Consider the following 12,735-nt stretch of genomic DNA (forward strand, 5'->3'; position numbering starts at 1 on the left):
CCACCGGTCTAATGTCCATTGCTCGTGTTTCTTGGCCCAAGCAAGTCTCTTCTTCTTATTGGTGTCCTTTAGTAGTGGTTTCTTTGCAGCAATTCGAACATGAAGGCCTGAACAGTTCATGTTGAGATGTGTCTGTTACTTGAACTCTGTGAAGCATTTATTTAGGCTGCAATTTCTGAGGCTGGTAACTCTAATGAACTTATCCTCTGCAGCAGATGTAACTCTGGGTCTTCCTTTCCTGTGGCGGTCCTTATGAGAGCCAGTTTCATCATAGCGCTTGATGGTTTTTGCGACTGCACTTTCAACGTTCTTGAAACGTTCCGTATTGACTGACCTTCATGTCTTAAAGTAATGATGGACTGTCGTTTCTCTTTGCTTATTTGAGCTGTTCTTTCCATAATATGGACTTGGTCTTTTACTAAATAGGGCTATCTTCTATATACCACCCCTACCTTGTCACAACACAACTGATTGGCTCAAAAGCATTAAGAAGGAAAGAAATTCCACAAATTACCTTTTAAGAAGGCACACCTGTTAATTGAAATTCATTCCAGGTGACTCCTCCATGAAGCTGGTTGAGAGAATGCCAAGAGTGTGCAAAGCTGTCATCAAGGCAAAGGGTGGCAACTTTGAAGAATCTCAAATATAAATATATATTTTGATTTGTTTAACACTTTTCTGGTTACTACATGATTCCATGTGTGTTATTTCATAGTTTTGATGTCTTCACTATTATTCTACAATGTAAAACATAGTACAAATAAGAAAAACACTTGAATGAGTAGGTGTGTCCAAACATTTGACTGGTAGTGTATGTAAATTAGATACTTCTGTATTTCATTTTCAATACATTTGCAAAAAAACATGTTTTCACTTTGTCATCATGGGGTATTGTGTGTAGATGGGTGAGAAAAATTCAGGCTGTATACAAAATGTGGAATAAGGCAAGGGGTATGAATACTTTCTGAAGGCATTGTATATGGCATATGGGGCCTGCATATACAGTAATTCAGCTAATATACAGTGGCTTGCGAAAGTATTCACCCCCCTTGGCATTTTTCCTATTTTGTTGCCTTACAACCTGGAATTTAAATAGATTTTTGGGGGGTTTGTTTAATTTCATTTACACAACATGCCTACCACTTTGAAGATGCTAAATATATTTTATTGTGAAACAAACAAGAAATAAGACAAAAAAACTGAAAACTTGAGCGTGCATAACTATTCACCCCCCCAAAGTCAATATTTTGTAGAGCCACCTTTTGCAGCAATTACAGCTGCAAGTCTCTTGGCATATGTCTCTATAAACTTAGCACATCTAGACACTGGGTTTTTGCCCATTCTTCAAGGCAAAACTGCATCCCAGTCTCAAATCTCTGGAAGACTGAAACAGGTTTCCCTCAAGAATTTCCCTGTATTTAGCGCCATCCATCATTCCTTCAATTCTGACCAGTTTCCCAGTCCCTGCAAATGAAAAACATCCCCACAGCATGATGCTGCCACCACCATGCTTCACTGTGGGGATGGTGTTCTCGGGGTGATGAGAGGTGTTGGGTTTGCGCCAGACATAGCGTTTTCCTTGATGGCAAAAAAGCTCAATTTTAGTCTCATCTGACCAGAGTACCTTCTTCCATATGTTTGGGGAGTCTCCCTCATGGCTTTTGGCGAACACCACACGTGTTTGCTTATTTTTTTCTTTAAGTAATGGCTTTTTCTGGCCACTCTTCCGTAAAGCCCAGCTCTGTGGAGTGTACGGCTTAAAGTAGTCCTATGGACAGATACTCCAATCTCCGCTGTGGAACTTTGCAGCTCCTTCAGGGTTATCTTTGGTCTCTTTGTTGCCTCTCTGATTAATGCCCTCCTTGCCTGGTCTGTGAGTTTTGGTGGGCGGCCCTCTCTTGGCAGTTTGTTGTGGTGCCATATTCTTTCCATTTTTTAATAATGGATTTAATGGTGCTCCGTGGGATGTTCAAAGTTTTTGATATTTTTTTATAACCCAACCTTGATCTATACTTCTCCACAACTTTGTACATGACCTGTTTGGAGAGCTCATTGGTTTTCATGGTGCCGCTTGCTTGGTGGTGCCCCTTGCTTAGTGGTGTTGCAGAACCTGGGGCCTTTCAGAACAGGTGTATATATACTGAGATCATGTGACAGATCATGTGACACTTAGATTGCACACAGGTGGACTTTATTTAACTAATTATGTGACTTCTGAAGGTAATTGGTTGCACCAGATCATATTTAGGGGCTTCATAGCAAAGGGGGTGAACACATATGCACGCACCACTTTTTCATTATTAATTTTTTAGAATTCTTTGAAACAAGTTATTTTTTTCATTTCACTTCACCAATTTGGACTATTTTGTGTATGTCCATTACATCAAATCCAAATAAAAATAATTTAAATTACAGGTTGTAATGCAACAAAATAGGAAAAACGCCAAGGGGGATGAATACTTTGCAAGGCGCTGTATACAGATTTTTAAAAACTTCTTATACAGAATATTTTGAAATGTTTTAACACACCGCTGCAAATAACCATACAAATAACCCAAAAGGTGCTATCTAGAACCTAAAAGGGTTCTTTGGCTGTCTCCATAGGAGAACCCTTTGAATAACTATTTCTGGTTAAAAGTAGAACCCTTTTGGTTCCAGGTATAACCATTTTGTGTTCCAAGTAGAACCTTTTCCACAAAGGGTTCTATATGGAACCCAAAAGGGTTCTACCTGGAACCATCAGGGTTCTCCTATGGGGACAGTCGAATAACCCTTTGGGAACGCTTTTTTCTAAGAGTGTACAAAGATAACATCAATGAATACATAGGCTTGCATATCGCTAAAATATTTGCTAGCCATTGGACTACATACGAACTTCAGTCTGCCTGGTGATTAACTTCGTTTGGATGTTCCATTTGAATATTTTATCGCCCTCATTCCGCTCTGTTAAGGACGCTGCTGTTTGATATTTGCTCTGTGTAGTGACATGTTTAACTGTACCTGAATCCTCCAGTCATCGCCCTTGGATAATAGATGTCACTACGAGGCATGCTATAGCCCCTCGGTCTTGGGAGACAGCGATCGCAGGGTTCCTCCATCCTCTTTTATTACAAATGTGGACATGAGCTAAATCAATCCAGATGCCATGTGAGGCTGCTGTGAGTGTTCATCACTAACAGCTCCCTGTAGATGGCCCATCCTTCCCCTCTATGACAGCCCTCTTCCACTCTCTCTTCCTTCCTCCCTCCCTCACTCGCTCACTCTTTCATTCATTCAGTCTCTCTCTCTTGCTCTCAGTTTTTATCTCTTTTTAAGTCTCTCAGTCTCTCTCTTTCTCTCTCTCTCTCTGACTCACTCTCTTGCTTGTAGTCTCCCTTTCTCTTCTCTCTCTCTCTCTCTCTCTCTCTCTCTCTCTCTCTCTCTCTCTCTCTCTCTCTCTCTCTCTCTCTCTCTCTCTCTCTCTCTCTCTCTCTCTCTCTCTCTCTCTCTCTCTCTCTCTCTCTCTCTCTCTCTCACTCTCTCACTCTCTTTCTCTCTCATTCTCTCTCTCTTTCTCTCTCTCTCTCCTTCCTGAACACACCTCAGAGGTGAACAGACTGCAGAGCAACAATGTGGGAACAGCAGCACAGCTTACGACCCCATAAAACCAGAAGAACCCTCGACCCCCAATCACCAACCTTCTGGAGGACTAACACATGCATGCACACACACACGCATATTCAGACACACACATTCAGACACGCACGCACGCACACACACATACACACACACACACACACACACACACACACACACACACACACACACACACACACACACACACACACACACACTCTGTAGCGCTCTAGTGAGCACATATCAAAGCTATGGATTAATCTCAAGCACAGACGTAAAAGGAGGAATACCACAAGTAAAAAGCGACACTGCCCACCAATATAACTACAGTAACTAGCAAATGCCATCATCCAGCTCCACATAAAAAAACCTGTGGGGCCTTGAGGCACCGCTGCACGTACTGTACAGCTGGGATGATGGTGTGAAAGGACAGAGGAGAGAGAGAGAGAGGGCAGAGGCAGATCTTATGGGAGGCCAGGAGGCGCGGGTTACGGGTGCATGAGCGAGCGATCACGTTTGCTTAGGCTCAACGACAACGCGGGCAGGCAGGCAGGGAGGCGACCCTGAGAGAAGAAGGCATTGAGGCTGGAATACAAATCAGAGACCGGGAGGGGTAGGAGGAGGAGAAGGAAGAGGAGGAGGAGGGGGAAGTGGAGGAGGGGGAGGAGGGGGAGGAGGAGGAGGAGGAGGAGGAAGAGGGGGAGGGGGAGTGGGAGGAGGAGGAGGAGGAGTGGATTGTGAGGAGGAGGAGGAGGTTGTGGGGAGGTATGCAGCGGTAGTGGCAGCCCACCCCTTCACCTGCCCTCTTCTGGATCATTACTGTGTCTCAAATGGCACCCTATTCATTATGGACCCTGGTCAAAAGGAATGCACTATATAGGGAATAGGGTGCCATTTGGGATGCACTACTGACTGATAACATTCTCAGAAGCTAGGGCTGGGACAATAGGGAATTACATTTTAAAAAATAAGTATTTTGTAGGATTAATATTACATTACAGCACAGTGTCTTTCATTTAATCCTCAATCAAAAGAAAATAACCAACACAAACTCCTGATGAACGTGGCTTGCAATCACTGGGTGGTCTTTTTCAAAACAATAAAATATGCCTGTCAAAAAAGGTATGTTGTTCTAGAATGTTTTTTTCTTGTTTACAATGAAAAAAGCCCTCTGTAAGACACAACCTATAGTAACTCATTATCTTCACAGGCTGTCCAACACTCATTGGCATAGTCATCTTATCACCACTGCTATCAGCCATGCATCCCATTCAATGAAACCTCCCTTCCTCCCTGTCCCTCTCTAACTCTACGTCTCTGTCTCCGTCTCCCTCTCCCTCCCTCCCTGCAGATTGCTTGTTGAGAACAATTGAAATTACCAGAGTAATTGGTTTTTTAAGGGGTGACTATAAACAATCATTGACACCATTGACCTTATATTGCACTTGCTGGTGTTCATCATTGACACTCACTGAAATGACCACTGGGTTTTATGGGGAGTCGGTTAGCTGTATTTGAATTTGTATTATTGAAAGGCAGCAGCTACTCTTCCTGGGGTCCAGCAAAATTAAGGCAGTTATACAATTTTAAAAACATTACAATGCATTTCACAACAGATTTCACAACACATTACATTTGTGCCCTCAGGCCACTACTCTACTACCACATACACTACATGACCAAAAGTATGTGGACACGTGCTCAACGAACATCTCATTCCAAAGTCATGGGCATTAATATGTAGTTGGTCCCCCCTTTGCTGCTATAACAGCCTCCACTCTTCTGGGAAGGCTTTCCACTAGATGATGGAACACTGCTGCATTCATCCACAAGAGCATTAGTGAGGTCGGGCACTGATGTTGGGCGACTAGACCTGGCTCGCAGTTGGTGTTCCAATTCATCCCAAAGGTGTTCGATGGGGTTGAGGTCAGGGCTCTGTGCAGGCCAGTCAAGTTCTTCCACACCGATCTCGACAAACCATTTCGGTATGGGACCTCGCTTTGTGCAAAGGGGCATTGTCATGCTGAAACAGGAAAGGGCCTTCCCCAAACTGTTGCCACAAAGTTGGAAGCACCGAATAATCTAGAATGTCATTGTATGCTGTAGCGTAAATATTTCCCTTCACTGGAACTAAGGAGCCTAGCCCGAACCATGAAAAACAGCCCCAGAACATTATTCCTCCTCCACCAATCTTTACAGTTGCACTGCATTTGGGCAGGTAGTGTTTTCCTGGCATCTGCCAAACCCAGATTTGTCAGTCGGACTGCCAGATGGTGAAGCGTGATTCATCACTCCAGAGAGCACGTTTCCACTGCTCCAGAGTCCAATGGTGGCAAGCCTTGCACCATTCCAGCCGACGCTTGGCATTGCGCATGGTGATCTTAGGCTTGTGTGCGGCTGCTCGGCCATGGAAACCCATTTCATGTAGCTCCTGACAAACAGTTATTGTACGGACGTTGCTTCCAGAGGCAGTTTGGAACTCGGTAGTGAGTGTTGCAACCGAGGCCAGACACACTTCAGCACTCAGCGGTCCCGTCCGTAAGCTTGTGTGGCCTACCACTTTGCGGCTGAGCCGTTGTTGCTCCGAGACGTTTCCACTTCACAATAACAGCACTTACAGTTGACCAGGGCAGCTCATGCAAGGCAGAAATTTGACAAACTGACTTGTTGGAAAGGTGGAATCCTATGACGGTGCCACGTTGAAAGTCACTGAGCTCTTCAGTAAGGCCATTCTACTGCCAGTGTTTCTCTATGGAGATTGCATGGCTGTGTGCTCAATTTTATACACCTGTCAGCAACGAGTGTGGCTGAAATATCCGAATCCACTAATTTCAAGGGGTGTCCACATACTTTTGTATATATTGTATATCTACAACACAAAATCCATGTGTATGTATATAGTGTGTATGTTATCGTGTTTCTGTGTGTATGCATGTGTCTCTTTACTGTCCCCGCTGTTCCATGAGGTGTATTTTTATCCGTTTTTTAAAATCTGATTTTATTGCTTGCATGAGTTTCTTGATGTCGAATAGAGTTCTATGTAGTCATTGCTATATGTAGGACTGTGCACCTCCCATTATCTGTTCTGGACTTGAGGACTGTGACAGTGGACAGTACTGTAGTATAGGCAGCCTATCTCTGTGTCTCTCTCTCTCTCTGTCTCTGTCTCTGTCTCTGTGTCTGTCTGTCTGTCTGTCTGTCTGTCTGTCTGTCTGTCTGTCTGTCTGTCTGTCTCTCTCTCTCTCTCTCTCGCTCTCTCTGTCTCTCTCGCTCTCGCTCTCTCTGTCTCTGTCTCTGTCTCTGTCTCTGTCTCTCGCTCTCTGTCTGTCTCTCTCTATCTCTCTGTCTCTGTCTCTGTCTCTATCTCTGTCTCTCTCTGTGGGGGTTGGCTAGCAGTGTGACAGTGGATGGACAGTACAGTAGTAAAGTCTAGCCTACCTTGTTGGGGTTTGTGGCGGTGAGTATCCAGACACACTGAGCGTTGGACTCATACTGGATGGGGAAGTTGGGCGAAGTGAATGTACCAGAAGGACCTTGAAGGTTAGAGCCGCATGTTTTCACTGTGAAAGGAAAGAGAAAGAGATTAGAGAAAAAGAAAGACATGGAAATAAGGAAGGTTATTTATTTGGACCCTGACATTCAACAACCTGGGAAACACAAAAGTTGTGGTTAATTGGAGACAGATGTTGCCAAATGCTGTGTGTGTGTTTGTTTGCGTGTGTGTAGGGAGTCGCTTTAGGTGTATTGATTTGGCTAACATTTAATGCTCATATTAATGAAATATCGTCAAGACACCAGGGCCCGTTTTCTTGGGCTATATTCAACTTAAAATTATACTTTAATATATTATTGATAGAGCCTGCTGCTATCTGAACCAGAACAAGTCATTTAAGGCAATACCATTTTATACTCAGATGACTAGTTAAACCCCACCACGGCCTTATTCATCATCTTAATGGAGAAACACCAGTCATTATTTGTTAAATACAGACACGGCTTGTCTGTGTCCCGTCTGTCCTGTCTGTCTTCCAAATGCACTGACAGCTATCAAAGATTACCGGGCTTGCGGTTAAGGCAGGCTAAAAAAAAGTTTGTGGAATAGCATTCTGGAACAGGACACTACTATGACTATAAAGTCTTTGTTATTGGTGCCGTTCATCAGCAACAATGCCAAAGTGACAATGTTGTGATGGTGGGAAGACAAGGCTCTGTTATGTCCCAAATGGCACCCTATTCCCTATTTAGTGCACTACTTTTGACCAGGGCCCATAGGGCTTTTGTCAAAAATAGTGCACTATGTTGGGAATAGGGTGCCATTTGGGATGTATGCTCTATTATCTCCTATAGGCAGCAGGTTTTATCAGTCTCTAACATCTTGATTGCTTTTGAAAATAAATGAGTCATTATCTCTGTATGCAGCATGGTGGCAACACCGATGACTCTGTAGACCCTTCAGGTATAATCCACACTCTGCTGGTCTGCTCAGAAAGTCACTGGCACATTGAGACGAACGGCATCACTAAAGTAGCCTTGAACACATTGTACTATACGGTCACACATAATGCATACATTTAAAGAACTTGGGTTAATTCAAGAAAACATACATTTACACAATAACTTTCCCCATGGTCAGATAAAGTCACAAAATGGTTTTGGGTAATGTCAAATACCACTACTGCTACTATATCTAACAGGTAGACTCCCTTCACTGGTAGATGCTTCCCCTTTGTGTGTGGGCAGTAGTTTGTAGGTACTTTGTTAGCATTGCTATGGCAGATTCCATTGAATTTCAACGATGGTTTTTTACATCAACGGCCAGATATGGAGTACTTCCAGTATCAACCACATAACTAGAATGAGTAAAACGGGCCTCCCCATTCAAGTCAATGATGCCATAATGTGTGGACTGGCAGCCATTTTGAGTGTACTCATAGGATTAAAGCAGGAAGTAGAAGTAGAAAGTGTCCCATTCAGTCTCTGCTTTATTAACATTATTCATTATATTTCAATGGTATCAACCCAGGAGAGATGAGCCAATGAGCAAGCAGAGAATGTCATTCCTGGGTATTTATAATGTCTGAGTCGTCCTCATAATAAGAGATGTGAACGACTGTCACTTTGGAGGTTATGTAATATCCTTGAGCTGGTGAGCTACAATAAAACAAATGGCACCGGGCTGATTGAATCCCCCACTAATGTTTAAAATACAGGAAATAATAGACATGGAGTCGATCAACTATCTCATCAGCCTTAGCTATGAGAGCAATGAGCATTCCCATTGTGTGTCAGTAAGGGGAATACGATTTCTTCTTCTCAATACGACTTCGCTAATTAGTCTTACTTTTTTAAATAAACGCAACACACTTCCTATAACAATCTCATTATGGGAGAGCAATAACAGATCCGCACTGAAAAAGAGAGAGAGAGAGATACAGACAGAGACCGCGATAGAGAGAGAGAGAGAGAGAAAACAGAGCACCAATGAATAGTTAAATTGAAATTTATGATTAACTCTGTGTACCCTTGGGCTGTCCTGAAAATATAGATCTAGGCAATTTTCTGCATGATTTCAAGTGGCATCTTCCTTAATTAGTTTGTGCAGCCTTTAGCCGCAGGAACAAACAGACACGCGGGTGACAGCCAGCCAGTGATTTAGTGGCCAGCTAAAGGTCAGAGTACCACGGCGAGAAAGAAAGTGCCGTAGAGGAAGGGAGGGGAGGAGAGGTGGGTGGAGGTGTGACGGGATCAGGGGACTGTGACACAAACACAGGGGACAGACATACACAATGGGCTCAGGGAGGGAGGGGGGTAGTCAGGGGATTTATTCTGTGATAATATGGTGCTATGGAAGGTGGTATGTCTCTCTCTCTCTCTCTCTCTCTCTCTCTCTCTCTCTCTCTCTCTCTCTGTACGTATGCCAGTTTGTGTGTGTGTGTATGTATACTGAACAACAATATAAACTCAACATGTAAAGTGTTGGTCCCATGTTTCATGAACTGATATAAAAGATCCCAGAAATGTTCCATAGGCACAAAAAGCTTATTTCTCTCAAATTTGGTGCACAAATTAGTTTACATCCCTGTTAGTGAGCATTTCTCCTTTGCCAAGGTAATCCATCCACCTGACAGGTGTGGCATATCAAGAAGCTGATTAAACAGCATGATCATTACACAGGTGTACCTTGTGCTGGGGACAACAAAAGGCCACTCTGAAATATGCAGTTTTGTCACACAACACAATGCCACAGATGACTCAAGTTTTGAGGGAGCGTGCAATTGGCATGCTGACTGCAGGAAAGTCCACCAGAGCTGTTGCCAGAGAATTTAATGTTCATTTCTCTACTATAAGCCGCCTCCAACATCGTTTTAGAGAATTTTAAAGTATGTCCTACCGGCCTCACAACCGAAGACCACGTGTATGGCTACCGTGACGAGATCCTGAGGCCCATTGTGAGGACCATTTATTTTAAGGTATCTGTGACCAACAGATGCATATCTGTATTCCCAGTCATGTGAAATCCATAGATTAGGGACTAATGAATTTATTTCAATTTACTGATTTTGTCATATGAACTGTAACTCACTAACATCTTTGAAAATGTTGCGTAATTTTTTTTCAGAATATTATGTGTGTAAGTATGTCTGCTTGTTTGTTTGTGTCTGCATGTTTGTTTCTTTTTGTTTGTATCTATCTGTGTGTGTGTGTGTGTTTGTGTGTGTGTGAGAGAGATAAAGAGAGAGAGAGAGAGAGAGAGAGAGAGAGAGAGAGAGAGAGAGAGAGAGAGAGAGAGAGAGAGAGACACACAGAGAGAGGGGAGACAGAGATAGTTAAAAGGAGAGCGAGAGAAAGAGAGATAGGAAAGAGAGATACTGAGAAAGAGAGAGAGACAGAGACAGAGACAGAGACAGAGACAGAGAGGTGAATCTGTGTGTGTATGCTTGTGTGTGTGTCTCTGTTTAAGCGTGTGTCTGTTGATGCGTCCATGTATGTCTCCACCATGGGGAGTCTTGTTCTCAGTGCTCCTGCAACCCAGTGGTGAAGGCAGCTGGCCTGATAGTAGACAGAGATCTCATCCAGTGGTGAAGGCAGCTGGCCTGATGTCACGTCTCCTCCCGTTGCTCCCCTCCGGCGCTCTGATTCGCCGGTCTACTGAGCCACCGGTCTGAGCGCACCACCTTGGCAAACACAGGAATGGAAACCCAAGGCACCCTAATCCTCCAGCGCACCTGCACCTCATCATCTCATCACCACCACTATATAGCCCTGGACTGTTGGTTCATTGTTGTGTGTAATTGTTAGCGTTGTGTCGTTTACTCGGTCTTTGTTATTGTCTTTCTCATTGTTAAGTAAACCTTGACCTTGTTAATTCCTGTGTCTGCGTCCTGCCTCTTCGTATCCTCAGTACTCGTCACACCTGATAGTAGACAGAGATCTCACCCAGTGGTGAAGGCAGCTGGCCTGATAGTAGACAGAGATCTCACCCAGTGGTGAAGGCAGCTGGCCTGATAGTAGACAGAGATCTCACCCAGTGGTGAAGGCAGCTGGCCTGATAGTAAACAGAGATCTCACCCAGTGGTGAAGGCAGCTGGCCCGATAGTAGACAGAGATCTCACCCAGTGGTGAAGGCAGTTAGCCTGATAGTAGACAGAGATCTCACCCAGTGGTGAAAGCAGCTGGCCTGATAGTATACACAGATCTCACCCAGTGGTGAAGGCAGCTGGCCTGATAGTAGACAGATATCTCACCCAGTGGTGAAGGCAGCTGGCCTGATAGCCTGCAGGGCCCCGGAGACAGAGACGCAGACCTCACACAGTGTCTGGTAACATGGTGCTTACACACCCGATAACACACTAACACCTCACACCCACTCCTGTCTCACTGTACCACAGTCGTGGCCAAGTAATAAAGGCATGAGCCCTTTAACTCCCTGGCTCCCTATGTCTTTTGTCTCTACCTGTGTCTCTATTTCCATCTCTCTTTATCTCTCTCTTTTGCTCACTCTCTCAGTCTGTTTGTCACTCACTGTCTCGTTAATTTTCTTTCTCACTCCTGTCTGTCTCTTTCTCTTTCTCAGTCTCTCTTTCTCTCTCTCTCACTCTCCATTTCTTTCTCTTTTTACCTCTCTCTGTCACTGTCACTGTAGACAACACAACATAAGCAGTATCACTAAAGTGATGGGCTAAGAGTGGTATTAATAACTCGTCAAAGTCAGTCTCACTAGATAGTCCCTCCATCCCTCAGTGTGCTTCAGGATGTCTGTCTCCACATGTACACAGTGACAACAACGTATGGACATAGAAATGGGATTTGTGACCATTTAATTTTGGGGGCGGCCAGTGTCAGCTAGGCCTCAGGGAAACAGAATCTGTATTCTATCTAGGGGACGTATATCTAGGCATGCCTGTGTTCCGCGGTCTGACAGCTCAATAACTGCTTACTAAATTAAGGGTCTTGGCTCTCCCTGCTGGGTGCATGACGTAACTTATAGCAAGCACACCAAGCAGCCAGATAGAAATGATCTATACAATTAAGGGACACGATGGTGAGAAAACAATTCATTACCTTTCTAACCACCACCTTCAAAAACAAGGAAAGGGATTTCACAAGAGGGACAGGACAGGGATATACGCTCTGGTTCATCTATATGATGAATATTGGCATCCTGCGTCCCGGGAGAGGCAAAATAAAGTCTCTGAAATCTGACTTTGGTTGTCCTTAAGTCGCTTGTTTTTCCCAGTTTTTTTTGTCAAGCAATTTAATAGTTCAGAGATCAAGATTGCAGATCCTTCTCCTTGTGTTATCATCTACAGTATTTGAATGGTGAACTTTCACAAACCCAGCTCTCCCAGAGAGGGATGCCAAGCCAGGGAGATAAGCCACCACTTCAAGACATCAAGATAATTAGCCGTTTGCTGTTGATAAAACACCCTGTTTAACTTGTTTTCTCTCCTATTTTTGGTGTTTTATGTCCACCAACATTCAGGCTGACCTTCCGCTGGGGGAAAACAAGCCAATTCAGCAGAGAGAATAAAGATTAGCTGGTCTGATAGGCGACTGGGAGGAACGGCAGGTACAAAGTAACCTAAAAAACAATGGCCACTGAGAATGATCAATGACATC

At 44.0% G+C, this 12,735-nt stretch overlaps 1 protein-coding gene across 1 annotated transcript in view; it reads right to left on the bottom strand.

Moving 5' to 3' along the window:
• LOC121571845 (CUB and sushi domain-containing protein 3-like) overlaps positions 1-12,735 on the bottom strand; it is a 558,910-nt gene that overhangs the window by 302,767 nt on the left and 243,408 nt on the right. The window contains exon 10 of the mRNA XM_041883584.2: positions 7,054-7,175. Within this exon, the coding sequence (XP_041739518.2) occupies positions 7,054-7,175 (122 nt within the window). The remainder of the gene's footprint in view (positions 1-7,053; positions 7,176-12,735) is intronic.

The sequence above is a fragment of the Coregonus clupeaformis genome, chromosome 8 (genome assembly GCF_020615455.1).
Source record: "Coregonus clupeaformis isolate EN_2021a chromosome 8, ASM2061545v1, whole genome shotgun sequence".
Lineage (NCBI taxonomy): Eukaryota > Metazoa > Chordata > Actinopteri > Salmoniformes > Salmonidae > Coregonus > Coregonus clupeaformis.